The 22,211-nt window shown below is 43.9% G+C and overlaps 2 protein-coding genes and 1 long non-coding RNA gene across 10 annotated transcripts in view; 1 reads left to right on the top strand and 2 right to left on the bottom strand.

The window, feature by feature from the left end:
• Positions 1-33: 33 nt before the first annotated feature.
• On the bottom strand, positions 34-12,494 carry ZDHHC23 (zinc finger DHHC-type palmitoyltransferase 23). Of its 5 annotated transcripts, none has more exons than XM_064592080.1 (5): positions 12,189-12,329; positions 11,412-11,681; positions 8,707-9,417; positions 6,792-6,950; positions 50-4,920 (listed from the first exon to the last, which is right to left on the bottom strand). In XM_064592080.1, the coding sequence occupies exons 2-5, from the start codon at positions 11,552-11,554 to the stop codon at positions 4,653-4,655; spliced, it is 1,281 nt and encodes a 426-aa protein (XP_064448150.1). In that variant the 5' UTR covers positions 11,555-11,681; positions 12,189-12,329; the 3' UTR covers positions 50-4,652. The 5 variants fall into 5 exon arrangements, with proteins under 5 accessions (XP_064448186.1, XP_064448150.1, XP_064448291.1 ...); XM_064592221.1 differs by having other exon boundaries at positions 55-4,920; positions 11,412-11,581; positions 12,189-12,494; XM_045902896.3 differs by having other exon boundaries at positions 59-4,920; positions 6,792-6,959.
• LOC123863390 (uncharacterized) lies at positions 12,443-14,400 on the top strand. Its single transcript, XR_006795546.3, has 3 exons — positions 12,443-12,860; positions 13,584-13,655; positions 14,267-14,400. It is a non-coding gene; the product is annotated as an uncharacterized LOC123863390 (long non-coding RNA).
• A 497-nt stretch (positions 14,401-14,897) lies between these two features.
• Positions 14,898-22,211, bottom strand: part of GRAMD1C (GRAM domain containing 1C) — an 85,548-nt gene continuing 78,234 nt past the window's right edge. For 3 of the 4 annotated variants that reach the window (XM_045902889.3, XM_045902892.3, XM_064591977.1), the window contains 3 exons: positions 20,461-20,571; positions 20,139-20,244; positions 14,898-15,034 (listed from right to left, as the gene is read on the bottom strand). In XM_045902889.3, the coding sequence (XP_045758845.1) occupies positions 14,954-15,034; positions 20,139-20,244; positions 20,461-20,571 (298 nt within the window). In that variant the 3' untranslated portion in view covers positions 14,898-14,953. The remainder of the gene's footprint in view (positions 15,035-20,138; positions 20,245-20,460; positions 20,572-22,211) is intronic. The other variant, XM_064591935.1, reaches the window with a different exon arrangement.

Raw genomic sequence — 22,211 nt, 5'->3', positions numbered from 1 at the left:
GAACCTCCTAAAGACCCACAGGAAAATCCCTTAGTAAATGATCTGTAGTTCTTGCTGGGCTATCCTAAAGACATGATTAGAAATAGTACTGCTAACAAAATGCCCAAAGCAGCAGTATCCCTGGCCTATAAAACTAGACAAAGTAACCGCCAGGAAACGGAGTGTTTAGGGCCAGGGATAACTTAGGTCCGCAAGACGGGGACACCTCGGTAGCCAGTGGAGCGGCCCAGCTCTAACACACACAGGCTTCTTAAGGCAAAAGAGTTCAGGAGAAGACACACCAATAAACACCATTTCCCTTAAAGAAAGCACTTTATTTTCCATTTAAAGCAACTTGGTCACGGTACATTATTTTACATAAATGGCAGTTTTTTAAATCTCCATTTAAAAGGCCTTGTGTCTGAGTCTGAGGTGATAAAAGGGTATGAATACACGTATAAAAAACAGTGCAAAACGTCTAGCCCGCAGCCTCCAGAGCTGGCATCAGGAATCCCCTTTAATGTTGCTGGGCCAGTTGCATTAAATAGCGAACATTAAATATTCCTGGATTTCCTTTAGCCTAACATCAGACCCAGAAATGTACTCAGGTGAAAAGGTTCAAAAGTCCTAACAACGCAAATCATCGAATCCACCCAGACCACAGGATCAGAGCAGACTGAGCTTCCCAGTTCTAGAACGTGGCATCTTGTCAGTGGTGCCATGGGAAGAAACACAGGGTGTGAGCTGCATCGGCAACTGGAATCGACTGGCTCTGGTTTTAAAGCTTTGCCTTTGAAGTATGAATTTTCTAGGAGAGCAGGTGCCACCAGGAAGGCTAGAGTAGCAGTAAGTCAAAAGCCCAACTCAGAAAGAGCTGGAATCAGCTGCAGCCTCTGAGAGATTTGTCTCCATGAACCACTCAGTCTGGGGCTACTGCCGCCATTATAGAGAAGCACAGGGTGCCGACGCGAGTGGGCTAACAGCCCATTATCAACAAGATTACACGTAGCTGATTCCGCAGAACGTTTCCGTTAATCACAGCAAACACCCACAGGAACCCAGGGGACTTTATTAGAGTTAAGCATAGCTCTCCTCCTTCCCCTGCATCACACCCTGGCAGTGCTTAACATAAAATGCCATACTTGCCCCGCTGCTGCTGAGAAAACCAGATTCCGCACAGGTGCCCAACGAAAGGCTCTATCCTCCCTTACTTGTTTGAGGAAATTTTCTTTTTTCAAATGCAGGGTACCTACATATGGCTAAAATGAAGTCCTATAAACCCATTTACCTCGTTTAAAGAGACCCTTAAATTTCACAAAACACTGTTAAACATCCTGGTTAAAACTGTGCTTCTAGATGTCATATTTTTGATTATGGAAGTTGAGTTTTGTAATAAAAAGCTAATGTCCTACCCAAAGGAAATATAGTCTACGAAGCAGATGGGTCAGTATTCTAGTGAACCTTACTGGTCTTGTGTTTTCTGGCAGTGGAAGGTTCTAGTATAGAAAATTTTCTCTTACTAAAAATATTAGAAGTACCAAGGACTATTGCGTAAGAAAGTTCATAGCAGTCTTTCTGCCAGGCAGGTGGCACAGTGGATGACAACAATTACTTCATTCAGCAAAGGACAACACTACTTGAATGTATCCTAAGCAGACACAGAGGTGGCTGAGGTGAGATGACCAACAGTGTCCCTAAAACTCACTTAAGGCTTGTTCACGGTCAGTTCATTTCAAGTGGGCCCAGCTAGAACCACGAAGTACTCTTTGGGTATCATTAAAAAAGCATTTTAAATACTAAAGGACGTTTCTCCTTTCATGCAATCCTGATCCTTAACTATTTTTCCCTTAAATCTTGCGAATGGGCCCATTTCCCTTCCCCAGGAATAGCACACGATGGCATGACCATAATGTAAGTGGTCAGAATATAGTAGATGGTTTGCTAAAGCTCCATATCAGTATGTTTATTAACAGGCTGAGGATGGAGGGGCAGGGGCGGGAGGGGGGTGGAGAAAAGGGAGTTGTGCTGGGGGAGGACTTGCCTCTCTGGCCAACAAACTGCTGGTTTATAGGGCTGCAGAGCAATTCTCCCATGGCCGCCGCCGCCACCACAGGTTTCTCTGGGACTCATTCGTTCCTAGAGGCCTTGTCCTTTAGAAGGACAAAAAAGGTGTAAGGTCCTTTAAAAGGACAAAGGTGTAAGGTCCTTTAAAAGGACAAAAAAGGTCATAAAAAGGTATAAGAATCTAGGAGCGTAGACTTAAGACTTAGGGTGTCCCGGGGCCTACAGAAACCCTGCTCACAAAGAGCCCCTTGTTTGCTGCTCCTTGTGGTACAAATACCTCAGTAGGCTTTTATCCCCATAAAACCACAGAACTTTTTCAAAAGTTTCAGCTTTCTCCTGTAAAATGCCAATCATGATCTCAAGGAACTTAAAAGAAGCAACTTCATCCCAACCAGCCGGAGTAAAGGAGTCCTTATGCAGGTGAGGGAACCTGAGAGGCCCCATGTAGAGAAACCATTAGGTCTGTGCTATTATAAAAATGGCAATCGTTCCTAATTCTCCCATGTGACTGCGGTCTCGGGTACTACTCACCTTTATCATGTCATATTTTGATGGTTGTTAAAGATTTGGCAAGAGGCTAAAATTACTGACTATACTATTGTTTCTATGAATTCTATTATCAACTGTTAGACGATTAGAGTTGGCTATACATCTGGCATTCAAGAGACTACAACTAGAGAGCTCTGGCCGCATGTGCTGTCCTTGACCTTATTCCTCTCTCTCTTATCTCAAACCTAGCAGGAAGGAATTAGTTCTCTCAGATCCAATGTTAATTCCAAATGAATGCTTGACTCTGGGCCAGAGCCAGGGCATCACTGTAGAAACCACAGACTGCTAACACCCCAGACTTGCTCTTTGGCTCATCCCAGTGGAATACGGAGCCTCTCACTGGTTTAACAATCCATCTCTGGGGAGAGTAGCGACAAGCCTGTATAAAGAGGTGCTGACTGTCTTGAGGACAGCTTTGTTTCCTGGCAGGACTAGGGATGGTGCTAGCTGCAGAGGGCAGAGTCGCAGGAAGTACCAGTATTTCCTCTCAACATTTATGAACTTCTTACGACAACAGCATGCACAGACGGACTGAAAAAACTGGCAATATTTCCCCGATATTAAGCTATAAACCAAAGCAAACTTAAGGACTCATGAATTTTCTTTGGGACTGCAAAATAAGCACATGTAAAAAACTAAATATTTCAAGAGGGTGTTTTCCCCCATCCGAAATTGCCTCATCCTAACTCCTTGGCAGAACAGACCCATTCTCTATAAATATTTAATCTTTTATACATTTTCAGTTTCAAGATATGATAAAAAAGATAAGAGTTTAGGAAGAGCTAGGGAAGAACCATAATCCATTAATTAGCGGAAACCATAAATACCCTGTTTTTTCTCTCCAAGTGAGATACTTTGTCTAGGGCAAGGTGAATGAGAAGTAATGTGCAAGTAGGAAGATGTCCATCAACTCCTTAGAGTTCATACCAGAATATAAATGCCAGAAAACTGGTTTTTGCAACCGAGTACTGTAACTGACAGTGTTTGCATTACTTACATGAAAAAAAAAAAATCGAGCCCTTGATATTGACCAGCCACCCTACCCAGGAAAGGGTGTAAACTGTTCCCCCACAGGAGTGTCTGTTCTCCTCTTCCAGCCTCATCAAAAGTGTGCTAGCACCTTCCCAGGTGAAACATGGAAAGAGGAAAAAAACAGTAATGCCTGTTAGAGTTTGGAGTTATTCAGAGTAAATCCAAACAATAAATACAGAAGAAATGAGATAAATATAAGGACTCACCACCTAAACTCATGACCACTGTATCTTATACTACCGATAAATAGAACTGTTATTGACTGTCCCTTCAGGATCAGATGACACTGTGAATCCATCCGATCATCTTCTGTTTGAGTAGCTAATGTCTAATACTTCAGAAAGAGAAATTACCATAACTGCACAATGTGGTACAATGTGGTATTTCAGGATCTTTCTTTCACTCTGAAATGCTGAAAATGGATTCCTCGGATAGTTTTGGCTTCCATATTCTGACCTGCAACATTTTTCTCGGACTTCGAGTTTTCCTAATAATACTTCATCCCTCTTGGGTGCTTCCGTCATTTTCCAGTGCTTTCCACACGCCTGGTCCCTCACACGACCCTCACGACTGTGAGGTAGCCAGGGCAGGCGGCGGCACCCCACTTTATGAATGAACCTGAGACTCGGGGAAGTGACTCAACGAAGGGTCACATGGCTATCAGGAATTGAAAGAGGGACTGGAAACGATCCTAATCCAAACTCTTTCTCCCCTGCTAATGGATGGGAATGGCTTCTATCAAGCTGTGCATGAGCAATCTGCATCCTCTCCCACTCCTGGTGACTGAGTTAGTGAACAAGGTGACTGGAAAAGAATGACTCTACTTTTACTGCTTCAATATAAAAATCTCTTAAGGTGAAGTCAGAAAAAATCATTTCTTCCCAGTCCTGTGTCTAAACCTGAGCATGGCCCTAGACAGCCTTTAAGAAACGGGGGATAAAAGCGAACATCCTGCACGGACGCCGACGGGTACACTGGGAGGGCGCAGAGGGGAGAGCCACCCCTCACAGAGCCACACAGAAGGCACTTCAGACAATGTCCTCGGCGGGGTGGTGGCAGGGGGCGGTGCCCAGGGTGGAGAACTGGTGCCAGTTCCGCAGGAAGCCCCGGTTGTACTGGCCCGTGTCCACGATGAGCCCGCAGAGGAGCCGGCGCCCTGTCTTCTGACGCAGGGCCTGCTGGACTTCCCGCTCGGTGACGTTGTAACTGATGTTGATCAGCTGGATGAGGAAGATGTACGCCATGCCCGCCGTGATGATCACGGAGTACCACACGCAGGTGAAGGACAGGGCGGAGCTGGGAGGACAAAGGGCGGGTCAGGATGCCGACCGTTTCAGTCACAAAGCCGGCACCATCCTCACGTCTGACACACACAGCACCCATCACCAAGGGCTCTGGTGCTTTCCCCAACTATCCCAATTGGAAGATGCTTCTCTACCCTCAGAACACCAGAATGCTTAACCTGTGACTACTCATGTCCTGTTTTATGCTGTCATTCTTGCTGCCTCTTTTCCTAGGATGTTATATTAGAATAGCAAGGACATCTTTGCACTCGGTATCCCCCACACAAACAACACAGCGCCTGACATAACTGCATTCAAAAGCTATCAGATGAATGAACAATTCCTAAATAATTCTTAACCGAGGGAAAACGAAGGCACCATGACGTGCTATAAACGTCCCCCAGGAAGCTGGAACGGTGCTAAAGCTGTTCGTCTCCACTCTTTTCAGTACAACGTTGGTGAACACAAGGGAGACGCGAGTCCTTTACTTCTGTGTAGGAGCACCGTCACATTTCCGGTCCAGCTTCTTCCAGCCAAACCGAATCACACAGGACAAGAAAGCTCCTTTCAGCTCCTTACGAAGACAGGAGAGGCTGACTAATGTCCGCCAAATGATTATTTTCAAACATTTGCAAATGAGTTAGCTGGAAATGAACCCATCCTGAATCTTCATTTGTTAAGCTGAAAGGGACTCAGAGATGATTACCCCACCATAAAAATGAGGAACACCAGGGCTCAACAGGGTGACGTGAAGCACCTATACAGACGGTGGGTACCAATGGCGGACTGTGTTCCTCATTCCACATCAGTGGCCCACAGAAAGTCCACAAAATTCATGCTTAGTGACATACAGACGTGCTCTGCTGTTAGGACATTTATCATGCGCAGTGTGACTGCAGAATTTCACAACCTACTAACACTCTGAATATAGAAAAATAAAAGGAACTTACCCCGAGGAGGAGGAGGACCAGTGTGTTCTAATAATGCCCACAAATATCTAGATCTATGATGGCAATGGAAGATCTGTCCACAGACTAATAAGCAAATACCTCCACAGGGGCGCTGGGTGGGTAAAGCAGGGATTGTTCTGAGAACAGAGTGAGAAGAAAGAAAAGGACCCTGGGGGCAGCGCTGTCCTAGCTCAGACTGGGGGAGTGGGGGAGGGGTTGGCCAGAGATACCAAACAGCATCCGCATCAGAGGAAAAGGAGAGGAGGAGGGCACAAAGAAACCAGGCAGGGGGCCCCCGCAGCAATCTGGGGAGGGGCTCGCTGGGCCCAAAGCTGCAAAACCCTAGCTTCTGACAAGGCATGGAGATCTTCACAATATATAAATGTGCCCCAACCTAACAAAGGAAATTTTGACCTAGATACCACAGTAATCATGAGTGGTGATTTTTTTAAAAAGTAGAACAGGACAAACCAGTGGAAGTTAAAAAGTAAATGTTATAGAAATTGTGAGAGCTCCACAAAAGGGTCAGAAGCAATAAATCAAGATAGGGCTAAAGAGCACGAGAAAGCCGCAATCAAGTGACTTGCCATGATCATTTATGACAAAACAGACCCCACATATCCCCTGGGACTCTCAGTTTACAGCTCTTGGTTCACCATTGCTAACCGGGGGGCATGCCAGTGGTCATGCGAATGACCCGGGCCTATTTGCAGGGTACTAGTTCCTCACTCTGTAAGGGTCAAGGATCCTTTTGCCATCACCCTAGAAAAACACACAATTTTGCTGGCCATTTCAAAGATACCCAGCATCCAATAACCTGTCCTATGTTTTGGCTGAAAACTCCTAACCTAGCAGCAAAGCATGGCCCCTTGCATTAATAGCAATGCCCACTCCCTCGTGTCTGGGCCTCCGTGCTCTGGTAGTCACATCTCACCTGTAATCTGCATAAACTCCAGGACAATAGAAGAGAGCTGTGAAGACACTTCTATCTCTACAAATGGTGTCCAAAGTCAATGTTATCCCGTACACCGAGGTGAGCAAGAAGATCGAAAGGGCAAGTATAAATGCTTGATGATTTGATTCTCCAACACAGCTATTTATCCTCAAAACAGCAGAGGGGGAAGAAAAAGCAAATATTTTTTAAAGTTCTTCATACAGACGGGAGCTAAATTTATCATGCTGATGATCAATGCATAATGAATATAAACGCTGAACGACTGTGCTGTGCACCTGAACCTAATATAACATTGTAGATCCACTATAGTTCAATGAAAAAGGAAAAAAACGTTCTCCATATAACTCACATAATAAACACAAAAGTTTCAAAACAGGGATCATGTGAATTTCAGTTATTAAAAAGTAAGTTCTCTTATTTTTCAACTTTAGGGAATTAAAAACTTGCCCATTGAGAGGTGTAGTCTTATATTTTCCACTCCTTTCAAAGTGAAATCATATCATTAGGAAAAGCTAAGTAAAAAGCAGAACCCAGCTAACAAATCTTTCTCAATCGTAACGAGTCTATTACCCAACCATGAAGAGGGTTAATATTGTAACTACCACAATAAGGAAAGGCTGGTATCAGTTAGGAAAACTTAAAAAACCGGAAGTATTACACACTATGGGAAAATATATGTTAAATACATATATTAATACAAAGATCCCAAGAGGTTAGAAATGTGTTGTGGGGTGGAGAACAACTCGATAATACGCAGACTACTTGTCAGGGAGAAAGCTCTGTCTCGTGGCCATTTGTCAGGCGGAATGTACAGGCATCTCTCCAGCCCACCGCACACCAAGAGGCCCCAGTGGGCAGAGAACTTTTTATTCAGAGCTATCAGGCCCTCTGCAAACCAACTCTTGTAAATGGGCCACCACACACACACGCACACGCATACGCACGCACACAAGAATACATGATGAAGACTCTCAGAAGTTAAAATCTAAAAGTGAAAATACCTATTCATTCCTAAAGAAAGCTCCAGAAAAGAGGTATCCCTGTGCTTGAGGTCCACTCCAAGGCCCTGCTGGCCTCCTGCTCCCTCTCCGTCCCCTACGTCCCCTCCCATGTGGGGAAGAAGGTATGCTACATGACCGGAATCCTAGCCATAAAAAGCATACTTCACTCACCACAAGTGCCTTGAGAGCTAAGAGCTAGAGAGTAGGAAACATGCCACTTACAGCATTCACATGTGAATAAACGCTACCCCCTTTTAGATTTACTCCGTGAAGCAGCAACATTATCTTTCAAAGTTGCGCTTCACATGGCAGGGGCCTTCCGTGTCCTCATTAGGCACTGGCCAGGTGGCAGGCACTAAAAAAGCCCATTTCTCTGCGAATAGCAAGTAACAAAATAGGGAGTTACCTGGCAGGGCGTTACCTCAACAATGTAGGCTAGGAGAAATCAAAATGCTGAAGGGTGTACGGCAAGGGGACAAAGTCACCTACAAGTACGGGAACACTTTCTTGAGCTCCGTGTTCAAAAGGCACCGCCCAGGGAAATATACCTAGATTGGTTCTGATCCAATTCTTTTTTAAAAAACGTCACTCACCTGCAAATACTTCTCTTTTACAAAGGAGAAAGTCATTGAGGGGCGGCTCGGAAGAGAACAGCAAAATAGCAACAACAACAACAACAGCAACAAAGCCCTTCGGGAAATGACTGAAGGAACTACATCTGTGGAACTGGGAAAGCGGATGACTAAGTGGGAACATCATACCAGCCCACGAATATCTGCAAGGTGTAAAGCTGGGAAGGAGTGAAATTTTAGGATGGCACAAAGGAAGATCAAACAGGGCCAGGGTCTTAGGGGACTTCACACTTTGCAAGCCTCCAAATCTTTCCAGCATACCAGACACAGTGATGATCCATTCTCCGGACGCAGACGCCGCAGAGCCGGCAATGCCACGCCCGGGCCGGCCGCACCAGCTGACACTTGGCACACCAGTCCTCCTTCGCCTTGGCAGGGCTTCCGGCCAACACCCTGCAGGAGCCCTTAAGATCATCCTTCGGCGTGCGGTTGCTGAGACTGCCCGACGATCCCGCGCCGGGGAGCCCTCTGGTCTTCTCCAGCCCGTCTCTGCTCAGGCATTCAACTTGGCTACTGCTGGCAGATCTGTCCTTGCTTGCTGGCTTTCTGAGGTAGCCTGGATTCTTCTTGGCTCTGTACAGGGCTAAGAGTATCAGAAATAACCCGCAGGTAAGGAGAGCCAGCTGAGTGGGCCCCACGCGCCCTCTGGGGACCACTTCCTGCAGGAACACATAGTACATGTAGCCCAGAGAGAAGAGTCCGAGGCTCAGGAAGAACAGAGTGTGTCCTTTCCTCCTGTGGGTGAGGTAATAGTACCACAGCAGCAGCCCGGGAAGGGAGCTCAAAACCAGCCCCCCCAGGAGGAAGTGCCAGGAAGCCACGCGGAGGAGGACGGGCAGGAGGATGAGCGGGGGGACGATGCTAATGTTAACTTTTTTGGCTCCCCTAAGCCAAGGAATTCGGAGGCGATCAGAAATAGTATCCATGATTCTTTCGCAAGTCTCTGGCTGCATGGATTTACATGTCATCCATCTAGTCAGAAGAGCACAAAGAGAAGGCACTTCACACGGGTTTGCTAAATTCAAAACCACGGCTAAACAGCAGGAGAAATGATAAAAGAGGCTAAATGCCAAGTACTCTACTTCTGTACCACTGAACACGAGCTCTTTGGATCACACAGCATTTACTTAATACGAAAAAGACGACAATGTTTAGAAATCTAACAGTTAACACTATTTCTCCACGAAGCAAACACAGGAATACACACACATACTCTGTACAAGTACTGTTTAGACTTGGGTGAGTACAGAGACTTAAGATCCTCAAAAAAAATTTCATAATCTAGTTATGAAGACAATATGGGAATTCGGGAAGGATCAGAGAAGAGACAAAGCAGCAAAATCGCCCGGTGAACTATTGTGGCCAAACTCCGTAAGGTGTGCTCAAAGGAGAGTGGACACTGCTGGGTGGAGTCGTGAGAGGGATCGCTGTGAAAAAGGTGGGATCTGCGCCCCACCTCGACGGCAGGCCAGCATGTGGGGGTGGGGGGAGGCAAGGAGGCGTTCCAGTGGAGCGGCACGTGCACAGCGCAAACCCGTCCTGTGCCCGGGGAGTCACCAGTCTAGCAGGGCCAGGGGGCTGCATGAGGAAGAGTGGAGAGCAAACTAGTCAGAGCGAAATGACTGAGCTTCGTGGACGCACAGTATTTGTTGACATGTTTGCACACTTAGGCTAGCACGACAAGGAACAGTAACTCTTGACTGCAGACAATTTAGAAAAGGCAACAACTTGGACATGAGAGGAGGTAAGTACATGGGAGTCACACAGAGCAGCAAGATAGAGGGGAGACTGGGAGCCTATCTCCAGGGAAGGGTATGGCAGGAGCAGGCGAGAGAGCTCAGGGACGGCCCAGGTCTCAAGGGCTAGCAGACAGAAAGAGTTAGAAGGTTAATGGAAGAGCTGTGGTCTCGAGTGATGGAGGTTATGGAAACAGCATCATTTTTCCATTCATTAAAGCAGAGTGCTCCATTTTCTCCGTATGGATTTTAGACTAAGTCCATTTAAAAATACCTGTAAAAAAGACTAAAGACACTATCAAGGAAGAATTACAAAAGGTCTATAGGGCCTTCAGGGCTCTGGTAGTAAACTACAGTGGTCCCAAGACGCTCTTCACGTCTAGATGAATGCACCAAGCTCTAAGTCAGCAACGTGCCACTACAGTGACTTTTTTTAACCGGAAGTAATCATTAATGGGATAAACAAGTTTCCAACATTCTTACTCTCCTCCCACATTGTGCTTTCCATAGGGCAACAATTTTAGGTATATAATTATTTAGAAAATGGATTAAAACCTCGTTATTACTGTTTGGTACAAAATTTTTTCTCTGATGTTAAAAATCATCTTTTTGGATAGTAATTTCCAAGACTTGGGATAACGGTGAAAATAAAAGCCAAATACGATGATTATCAGTCAAGACAGTGTTGCTGCCCATGCTGAAAACAGCCAGTCCAGCGCAGGGACATGCCCCCTGGCTGGATTTCCTCCCCAGGGACAAGGGGTGAGACTAATGCCAACAGCAAGAACATGACCTTTCAACCCTTTGTGGCCAGGTGCAGTCCAGCCTCAAGTAGTCGATCTCTAGATACTGAGAACACTGAGAATGTAGGAATGTCCTGGTACCAATGTGTTCACTTTAAATGTACAGATTCTGCTGGTCTGCACTTTATTTTTTATACATTTAACTCGCCACTATCCCTTTATTTGCCTGTTCTCTCCATCATCTTCTCCCTTGAAGTGAAATAACGCCCTACTAAACTGAGAGGAATAGACAGCTGCGCAGTTGTGCACTGAGTAATTCACCTTCATAAAATCCTCACACCTGACACAGAAGACAACTCATAATTTTAGATCCTTGGGAATAGCATCAAGAGCAAATTCTAGTGTTCTGGATGGCTAAGCTTAAAGTAAGCATGGTAGTTCTCAAGAGAGCCAGTGGGGTCAACTTCAAGAAAGGCTCTGCCCTTACCTATCACACCCTTCATCGAGATCCTGGCAATCACACAAACAAGCGGCCACGTGGTTCTTTTCCCCATTTCGATCGATGTACTCGCAGCAGCACAGGGGCTCCAATTCAGGTTCTTCCGCTTTGTTTTTCTTCACTGGCTTCATACTGCCCTTCTGTGTCACGATTTCCACCTGTCACCGCGAGGTGTAAGAAGCACTCAGTAGGTAAAGGTGAAAAGAACACGACTCACATCTTGTAAACACATCCACGCCTCTGATTAGCCGCCAACGCCTGAGAAATCAAACAGGAGAGGAAAGAGGGGGAGGGGGAGTCTCATTTTCATCAGGCTTTTCTTGCTCGGCTCGGCCCGACAGGGAGCTCTAGGGGCTCCCAGCCGCCTTCACAGCCCCTTCCCACCAGGGCTGGCGCCGTCTGGGTACCAGCGGTTCCCATGGTGACAGCCGACCACACGGGCCCAGACAGCCGGGGCGCGGGCGGCTGCGCTCACCTGCCGGTGCAGGATGGGGAGGGCCGAGCGGTCCCCGCCCAAAGCCCGGGTGCAGGTGGAAACTCGCCCTCTGGGCTGCGGGCGGAGAAAAGCGTGTGCCGCCGGGGCCGGCGCCCGCACCCGGTTCTGGTGAGGCCACCAGACGCCGGTGCAGCGCTCGGGGTCGCCGTCCAGCCCCGCGTCTCCAGCTCCGCGCAGGGCGCACCTCTCCCGCCCCCGCCGACCGTGAGGACGTGGGCGGGCCCGCGAGCGCCGCCCCGCCCAAAGAATGACCTTGGAAGGGAAGTTACCTGCGCTCGGGGGCCGAGGTGCGGCTGCAGCCAAAGAGGCCCAGGTGGAGGGGAGAAGGGTAGATTCCTCCCGAGGCGCGGACGCGTCTTCCGAGCTCTGCTCCGCTGGGCTCTCTGTATGACGGCTGGAGTCCCGGAGACCCCGGCTCCGCTCCGCCGCGCCTCCGCCGCCGCCCACCTGTGAGCATAGGCGGCCGCGGCCCGGGCAGCGCGCCCGCCTCCCCGCCGCTCTCCTGCCCGCCGGCTCGGCGTGGCAAGTCCGCGCGCGCTTCCGGGTGCCCCGCCCCCGGCGCCGGGGATCCCAGCCCGCCCGCACGTGCACCGCCCGGCGGAGCCCGCCGGTCAGGCCCCACCCCCGGCCCGAGGCCCTGGCGCCGGGAGAAAGCGAGGACCTGACGACCGGCTCCCGGGAGTGGGCGCCGGCGGCGGGGCCTAGGGCTGGGCCGGCACCTCCGCCCCGCCCGGCCCGGTGCGGCCCCGCCGGCGGCTGCGGGCGGTACGTGGGCGGGGCAACCCCAGAGCCCTGGGCCGGAGGGAGGTGCCGATGGAAAGACGGCAAACCCGGGAACCCGGAGTATTTCCTAGGCACCGGACACCCGTGGGTCGGCCAGTCTTCATTCGGACGCCGGCCGCAAGCTTAGGTGGAGATCTCCACCGCAAATTGTTACCGAGGTACCGCCCCCAAATTCTCCAGCCTTCCCTTAAAGGCCCATCGCTGTCCCTGATCTGTTCATTTATAAAGCTTGTTCATTTTCATGATTTCTGGCGAGCAGATTCTACATTCGACCGGCAGACCGACTAGTACTTTTGTTCCAACAGTCTGCATATTCGAAATGAAATGAGTCCTCTTTGAGTTTTATTTTTGCACAAAATTTTTCATTTATTTTTTTTTTTTTAAGATTTTATTTACTTATTTGACAGAGAGAGAGAGAGACAGTGAGAGGGAATACAAGCAGGCGGAGTGGGAGAGGGAGAAGCAGGCTTCCCGCTGAGCAGGGAGCCCAATGCGGGACTCGATCCCAGGACCCTGGGGTCATGACCTGAGCCAAAGCAGACGCTTAACCGACTGAGCCACCCAGGCGTCCCTGCACAAAAATTTTTAAAGAGTGTAGGCCCATATACACGTTTTCATTATAGCAGGTTTCTAGTTATTTGTGTTTTTTGGGTTTTTTTAACAGAAAAAAACTACAACTCAAGACATTTTGGGTTTTATTGATATTCAATTTACGTAACAGGCTCAAATGCAATTAATTAAGTTCTGCATACATACATGTTTAGTCTTAATCTATAAAGCAACTTTGGTAATTTTCTTTGAGGTATATTTATGAAGTACAAGTTTTACAGAAACACCACAAAAATATTGTTTGCCACTGATCTTTTTTGTGAATTTAACAGAGAACAAAGTCTTCAAGTTTATAATCCAGTGACTCACTCACAGCCACACTTCATAAATCAAAAAAACCCCAGGTAAGTAGACTGGTACCCCCAAGGTAGGTTTGTTGGGAATCACCCAGAGAAATCCATTTTCCCTGTACTTATTCTCAAAAATGACTTTAGCTATCTCCTGTGGCTCTGGGGAAAGAAAGAAGCATTTAACTAAAGGCAAGCACTGTCCAAACAGTAAGAATATATACCAATTATTAAGCACTGTCTTTCTCTTGTTCCAAAGACATCACTTGTATTGAGACATATATGCCTAAAAACTTTTCATAAAAGAGCCAAAGCTTCTGTCTGATTTCAAACTTCAGTCAGTGCCCTAGTATTGGGACATAGTGCCCCCAAAAGTTTTTATTGACGAGCGAAAGTTTGTGTCTGGTTATAACTTACCAGCTGAAACAAGCCGCACACATGAATGAATAAATGAAGACATATGTAGCTACTGAAAAGTAATCCACAAATTATTTTCAACCAGGTGTTTCACTTCCACCATAAAAGAGTGCTAAGCTGAAGCCAAGCTTAGTTCAAGTATTCATCTGATCTGTCACTAAATGCCCAGATTTTAACATAATCCTCTGGTTCTTAAAATCAGAGCATGGTTCTTCATTTTGAGTGTTGGTATCCTATGTTTCCTTTTCCAGAACTGACTCTTCTGTCATTTGATACATGAAGGGGCAAGATAATGTCACCTCTGATAGCTACCTGAAGAAGAAACAACCATTTCTTCAGAAAAATACAACATGGCTCAAGAACGTTTCAGATAATAATTACCAACTTGCAGACTCAAAAGGTTGGACTATTGAATTTGCATGCTAAATAAGTGAAGAAATTATAATATTTACAGTACACAAACTTAGAAATGTTATATGCCTGAAAATTGGTCCTTCAAAAGTAGTAATGATAAAGAGGTTTATTCTTCTATTGTCTTCTTTAGCCTCTTGAATGTATCTCAACTGGGAAAGCAGCCTATGGGACACCTACTGATTCTGTGCTAACAGATAAAGCATCAAACTTCAAACCTCACTGTAAAAATCAGAGTGTCTCATTTTCTTTTTGTATCAGAAATTCAAATCCACAACATATTTCATGCTTCACTAGAGAAATTCACTGCTTAGAATTATGTATAAGAAGTGAAAGAATGGATTGTAAGGCCATCAGAAACTAGTTATCAAATTAATGTTATTAAAAAGAATGTTCATATTAGAAGTACCAATAATGAGAAAATGTGGAAATGTTCCTGTAACAATTAAAATCCTTCATCCTCTGGTTTTCTTTAAGATGTTTTCTTTTAGTTCCAAGTGTCTCTACATTTTCAGACCTTGAGATCACTAGCTTTCGACAGTCATGCCAGTCTTGTTCTTATTTAGTAGATCAAAAGTTCTCTGAAGCATAATGAGTGAGCTCTTCAACTGCAAACAAAATTAATTTTCAAAATCAGTTTGTTTACATTTTTTCTTATTTTTATGCCAAAAGTTTATATTCAATATAGTTTTGTTTATACTGATGCCCAAATAAAAGACTGAATTTATAAAACACATGGCTGCTCAGGGTTCGTGTCGGTATGACTGCTAAGGAGCTCTTCCTGTCCACTGTGGTCCTGCACTTCTCCCCACTCTCCTGCTGTGCATTCTGCCTCCCAGCAGGTGGTTTTCTTAAATGGTTTCTCAAGTTGCACTGGCCTCTCCACTATCCCCTAAACAACTCAAGTTCTCCCTCCAGGCCTCTGCTTGCTATTATGCTCACACCTGTCTTCAGCCATTTAAAACTTACTCATCCCCACCCTCTCCGTGTCACCTTCCCTAATCATCCTGCCTTTAAACTCCCAAAGTATTACTACTTACTTGACACTTTATACTTTTTTATAGTTTTTAACAATACACATGGACATCTGATTTCTCTAATAAAATTATAGGCAACTTGAGAGCAAGAATTATGTTTTATGCTTTTTTATATTCATTCATTTGTTCATTCATTCAGTAAATGTTAATTGTGTATCTATTACATGCTGGGTCTGTACTAAGCCAAGCACTGGGTATACACAATGGTAAACCAAACAGGCACTATCCCTGCCTTCATGGAGCTTACAGATTAGTGATGGATACAGAACTAAAACAAGTCATCACATATATAAATATATACTTCCACAAGGCATTAAGTTTTTGACTGGAGGATGACAGTGTCATTTTCTGAAACACGTCAGCTAGAGGAGAATCAGTCTGGCTCAGGATGAAAACTGAATTCTGTCTTGGACATGATCAATTAGTAGTGGCCTCTTAGCATCCAGGTGAATATGCCAAGTCAGCAGGTGACTGCGTGGGCCTGGAGCTCAGGGAAGAGGTCCGGTAAGAGAGATGGGTTTGGGAATCAATGACATGTGTAGCACAAGTAAGGGGAGTGGATGAGACCACCTAAAGGGAAGTAGAGGAGAAAGCCTGGAGTACTAGGCCAGGGAGAGGAGATGGTTTTAACCAGCAAAAAGCAGTTTTACTTTATGCTAGGTACAAGTCACAAAGACCATATAGCATATAATTCCATTTATATGAAATGTCCAGAATGGGCAAACCTATAGAAATAAAAAGTAGATTAGTGATTGTAGGAGCTGAGAGACTGCTAATGGGAACAGGGTTTCATTTGGGGGTGATAAAAATGCTCTAGATTTAGGCAGTGGTGATGGTTGTACAACTTTGTGAATATGCTAGGAATTCTTTCAAAGGTGAATTTTATAGTATGTCATTTATATCACAATAAGGCTGGGTTTTTTATGGTTTTAAAGAAGGAAAGATTAGATACGCTTCAAGAAAGGAGTGGTCAGCTCTTGTCAAATGCTCACACTGTAAGATGTAAACTAAAAAAAGGTATATTAATTTTAAAAGCCAGAGGTCACTGGGGACCTTAGCTTGAGCAATATCATTGGAAGATATGAGGGAAGAAAACAAGGCAGGAGTGAGGTGAAGAGCAAATAAGTGGCTTAAATATAGGCATCTAATTTTGCTCCCTCCTGAAACCCCACTAAAAGCACAATAAAGGGATTTTTTAAGGCATAAATCCAGGAGGACAGGGAGAACAGAAACAGCAAAAGCAGCAACACAACATCGGAAACTAGAAAGCAGATGGATGACTTAGCAGACCAAAAAAAGTGGAATCCTAAACTAACTGTGGAGAAAGCTGAGAACCAACCACATTTACCCTGAAGAATCCTCAAAAGCCTCAGGAATTGACAGGAATCTCTGGAAGTCGGAATAAAGAGAAAGGGACTAAAAATGAGGATTATATAAAAAAGTGTTGAGACCATCCCCCTATGCCCTGGCCTCCTCCATCCCTCTACTTTCACTCTGCTTCTAAAATGCTGGCAGGCAGCCCTTAATCCTTCAGCTGCTCCTCTATGGGAACTGACCAATCTAAGAGGAAAGACCTAAAGACAGTGATACCAGGATTTCTCAACCAATAGCCCTGCCAGATCTACAGAGAAGTTCAGGGTACACCAACCCAACCCACATTAAGAGCTTAAGAGCTTCTGATCCACACAAGCTGACAACCAAGGACTAAAGACATCTAATGAAATCCTCTTACTCTAAGGATAAAAATCAAAACAGGGAAAGGATCTTGATGGAAAGTGAGTAGGCAAGAAGGGGAAAAATTTTAACCATCAGTAATATGATCAGAGAGATGAAGATATATAGTCATTTTAAAAGATCACAGTGCCATTAAAAAAAAAATTCAAAAAAGTAATAGGTCTTTGAAATTAAAAACTTGTTAGCAAAAATTGAAAGACATAAGAATGTAAAGATTAAGTTGAGGAACTCTGAGGAAGCAGAACAAAAAGGCAAAGACATGGAAGCTGGAAAGAAAAAATAAGATTAGACAGCCTGTCCAAAAGAAGGCGGACATCTGAATTACAGGAGCCATAGAAAGTCAGAAGAGAGAGAGTGGAGGGGAGGAGATCATCAACTGTGTAACTCAGTATTTCCCAGAACTAAAAGGCATGAGTTTCCAGACTGAAGAATGAAGGATGCTAACAGCCTCAGAATTCTTAATAGCAACACTGGAAGCTGAAAAACAATGGAGAAATGCTCTGAAGGAATATTGTTTCCAAGCTAGAATTCTACCCCCAGCCAAACTATTAATCAAGGGGAAGGACAGAATAAAACTTTTCACACTAGTGAAGTCTTAAAATATTACATCCACGTTCTCTTTCTCAGGAAGCTACTAAAGGATATGTTTCATTCAAAGAAAGGAGTAAACCATTCTGGATATAGGAAACAGAGGAGGTATTCAACAGGAATCCCCGGGACCAGAGCTGTGCACCTGCAGAGAGGGCCCCTGGGCCTGACTGGAGCCAGTCAGAAGGCTCCACTCATAGAAGACCTGAGGTGAACAAAGGTTAGGAGAGGAGACGCCTACAACAGAGCTTTAGGAGATGAGATACTTATAAATAATACAATAAACTAATTAACTGTCATAAGACAATTTCAGGGATAAGAAAAAGCACAGAAAAGAAAAAGTAATCATGGTTTATTCCATGGCTCAGCTCAGAATAGCAAACTTAGTCAAAACAAAGCAAACACTGGATACTGAACTAACCAAAATTGTTAACTTCCTTGGGAGGATGGGGGAATCAGAAAAGAGGACAAGAAAGAAAAGAAAACCTTTGTCTTCCATAACAGGAGGTCGAAAGATCTGTCTAAAACTGAAAAATCAAGAAGTATCAATACATGCTTGTTGTTTATAAATATGAGGTAAACACAGAAAGAAACTAAAAGAGTTAAAGATTGTTGTGTTTGGCAAAGTATATAGTGGGACTGCTGTTTTTCTGAACAAACCTTGTAGAAAAGTTAACCATGTGAAGGAGTCACTTTGGTGAAAATAAAACCTTTAGAAAGTGAATGGCTTATGAAGGACAAAGTAGTGACAGCCACAGCAGACAACTCTGAAAGAGCCAGACCGTGAAAGGAAGCAAGAGAGATGGGCAGACAGAGAAGGATGTGGATGGTGTGGGTGCTTTAATGTAGGAGAGACTAGAGCAGGGCTATGTGCAGATGGGAAAGATCCAGCTGACTGAGGGAGACTGAAAGCAGATGCTGGAGGGTGACGGATGGAATCTCCCACTAACACCTGCTGGGACTCTCCTGACAGGCAGAGCAATGCTCTGACAGGCATGGACAAGAGGACGGGGTGCAGCGATTGGAGATCTATAGATTTGGTTATAGAAGGAGAGGAAAACTCTCTTTTCTCCTTGAGAGAAATAGGAGGCTGAGGAGGAAAAGTGCAAATATGACCCACTCTTGCTGAGGGGGGTGGGGGTGGGGTGGTGGAGAATGTCACCAGGAGCTGTAGATACTGTGCAACTGAAAAATGCCTAGTTGAAGGTAGGTAGTTTAATGCCCCACATGATATCCTGAGAAATGCTCAATAAATGGATCTTCTAAAAAACAAACCAATGCATAGCAGAAAAGGATGGGAGGAAATAAAATATTAACAGTGACTGCCTGAATGCTAGAACTATAGGTTTTCTTCTCTTCTACCACTCTCTAGTTTTCAATCTCGAAAAGTATGCATATACTGTATCATAATGGAAATAGTAATCTTTATTTTTCAAAGGGAATTCTAAGTTTTGGTTCATGGAACTGAGCAGCACATGTTGATGATACTGTGTTCAAGAGATAAATGTTTATAGCAAAACATCAAAATAACCTAAATGTTCATTCTTCAATGGAGAACTGGTAAAATAATTATACCACATTTATACAGCTGAACTCTATGCAGTCGTTAAAAGAAAAGGAAGTCCTTTATATACTAATATGGAAGCATCTCCAAGATATTGGTTAATAGATAAGATAACCAACAGTGTATACAGTATCTACCATTTCTATAAAAAGAGTTAAGCATAAATTTTTATATAGGAGTATCAATAAAAAGAATGAGGTAGATGTATACAGTTGACCTTTGAACAACATGGGTTTGAATGGCATGGGACCCCTTGTGCACAGATTTTTTACAGGACAGCACTGTACATGTGTTTTCTCTTATGATTTTCTTAACACTTCCTCTTCTCTAGCTTAACTTTACTGTAAAAATATAGTATATAATACATATAACATACAAAATATGTGTTACTTGACTGTGTTATCAGTAAGGCTTCTGCTCAACAGTCGGCTATTTGTAGTTAAGTTTCTGGGGAGTCAAAAGTTATATACAATTTTCAACTGTGCAGGGGTCAGCAGCCCTAACCCCACCATTATTCAAGAGTCAAATGTACATGCTGATAACGAAACATCTTCAAAATATATTACTACTTATAAAATGAGGGTATGGAACAGTGTATGCTTTCATTCTGAAAAAAAATACAAGTGACTGTACACATAAAAAGCATAATACAAAAACTGGCAAGGGTAGTCGCCTCTAGGAGGGGAGTTTCTTCAAATAATGGTATCGTGAATATTCTCACACAACCAGAAGAGCAACTGGTTCATACTGCTATGAAAGTACTGAGTCCTATGGTACAGAGTTGCCTACTTGTTCAAGCATCACGATGGAGTCCTGGAGCACTCCTTTTAGACTATGGGCCTGATCCTTTTTCTTTTGAATATTTTCCACTCTTGACACCGTATCAGAGGCTAAACTGAAAGAAAAAAAATCTTAAAAATCAGGGGAATAGCTTCTAATCTTTCATTTCTAAAAATCATTCATGTCCTATAAATTTGCAAACGAAACAAAAAATTAAACAAAAAAAGTTTATGACTACAGAACAGTTAGCAGATCCAAATCTCTAAACTAGAATAAGTTTTCTACAATCAAAGAATTATTGAAATAATAACAGGTTAGGGGAGAGACTTACTGTAAAGATTTCTCTTCTTGGAGGTGGAGACGGTAAAAGGACTGAGCAGCATATTCTATCTTTGACAGCTTCAGAAACAGCATCACATTCAACAGAACTAGCAACAGCAAACTAGGCAGAGCAAATCATAGCTGTTAATCCACTCTTATCCAGGCCCAAAGCACAGCTCATGTAGAACATACACGCAAAAACTCTAAAAATGTATGTTGTCTAGACTAGTTTCCAACTGTTATTATTTAAATCAGTTACTCCTATTTTATTGTATGAAATAATTACATTTAGGTATTAAATAGACAGGAAAAAGTTGAAAGGTAACTAGAGTGACAGTAATGTCCTCAAAGCCGGCTGGGATTGTCCCTGATATCTTTACTCTCGGGGAGGAATCCCAGCCAGTGCTGATGTGTGACCACCAGCTTAGAAATCTACCAGGTAAGCTTTCAAGATCTATTTTTGGGTGCCTTCAGCTTAAGCAATTATACACCCCATAATGCTGCACTTCAAAAAGGAAATGAAGATCAATATGGACTTGATCTTACATAGATGAACAGGCACCTTACTCCCATGGAAAGCCAAAACAAATTTTTTAAATTACTATTCAGAAAAATTTCTTCTAGTTCAATGTAGACAAAGGAAGTATAAAATCCCAAATATACATGAATGGTATCATATATAAAATGTTACATGCTAAATGGACTTACTCTACTGGTTCTCATAGCAGCCTTTCAATTGAATGGATATATTTCTTATTACACATATATGCAAATATATAGGTGGCATCATATCTCTCTTATTTTTTCTGTTAAAATATTGGCTTGCCCTTAAAAATATGCAGTATTCATCTTTACCTGCCCAGAAGAGGATTTTTTTAAAAAAATGAAAACTAAGGTAGGAGCAAGAAAATCAAATCTATGATATAATTGTGGCACTAAAATGGTATTTAGATCAACTTTCAACATCTGACTATAAATTTTCTGCATAGTACATAGTACTATAAAAGATCACCGATAATATTTAATATTCAAAATTGTCGTAGCAAACCAACTTAAGCAGAATATGAAAATCTTTTGTAAAACTCAAAGGTATATCAAACATTTTCTACATTCTGAAATCCATAATTAGAAAAAGTAGCTGATATGAGAACTTCCTTCCAAGAGTGTATCACCCAGTCAGAACCAATTCAATTAAATCTAATTGACTACCTCAATACTCAAATACAGCCACGTAGATAATAGTCGTCTAAATATGTCTGCCTGAGTAGATTCCTATAGAATACTCTGAGGTTCTTGATCCCTGCTCAAGACCTACTGACTCAATCTCTGGGTCTGGGGCCTAGAAATCTGCATTTTAGAAAGTGATCCTAAAGGGTAAAGATCACTGGTCTAATCAAATAGAGCAAAATAACACTATTGGGAATTTCATCAGCCTACATAGATAAATATTCTCTTTTTTTTTTTTTTTTAAGATTATTTATTTATTTATTTATTTGACACAGAGAGACACAGTGAAAGAGGGAACACAAGCAGGGGAAGTGGGAGAGGGAGAAGCAGCCTTCCCGCCGAGCAGGGAGCCTGACACGGGGCCCGATCCCAGGATCCTGGGATCATGACCTGAGTCGAAAGCAGACGCCCAACAACTGAGCCACCCAGGCGCCCCTAGATAAATATTCTCTTTAAGTTTAGGGAACTTCCAATAAAAACCTGTAATGGTAGAAATAAGTCAGATTAATTTAACAAATAAAACATTTAGGGGCG

This window comes from Mirounga angustirostris, unplaced genomic scaffold, assembly GCF_029215605.1.
Source record: "Mirounga angustirostris isolate CCGP_5_RB_7025 unplaced genomic scaffold, mMirAng1.0.hap1 SCAF_1, whole genome shotgun sequence".
Taxonomy (NCBI): Eukaryota; Metazoa; Chordata; class Mammalia; order Carnivora; family Phocidae; genus Mirounga; species Mirounga angustirostris.
Note: the sequence above shows the minus strand (reverse complement) of the source record. Positions and strands in the feature narration are given on the sequence as shown.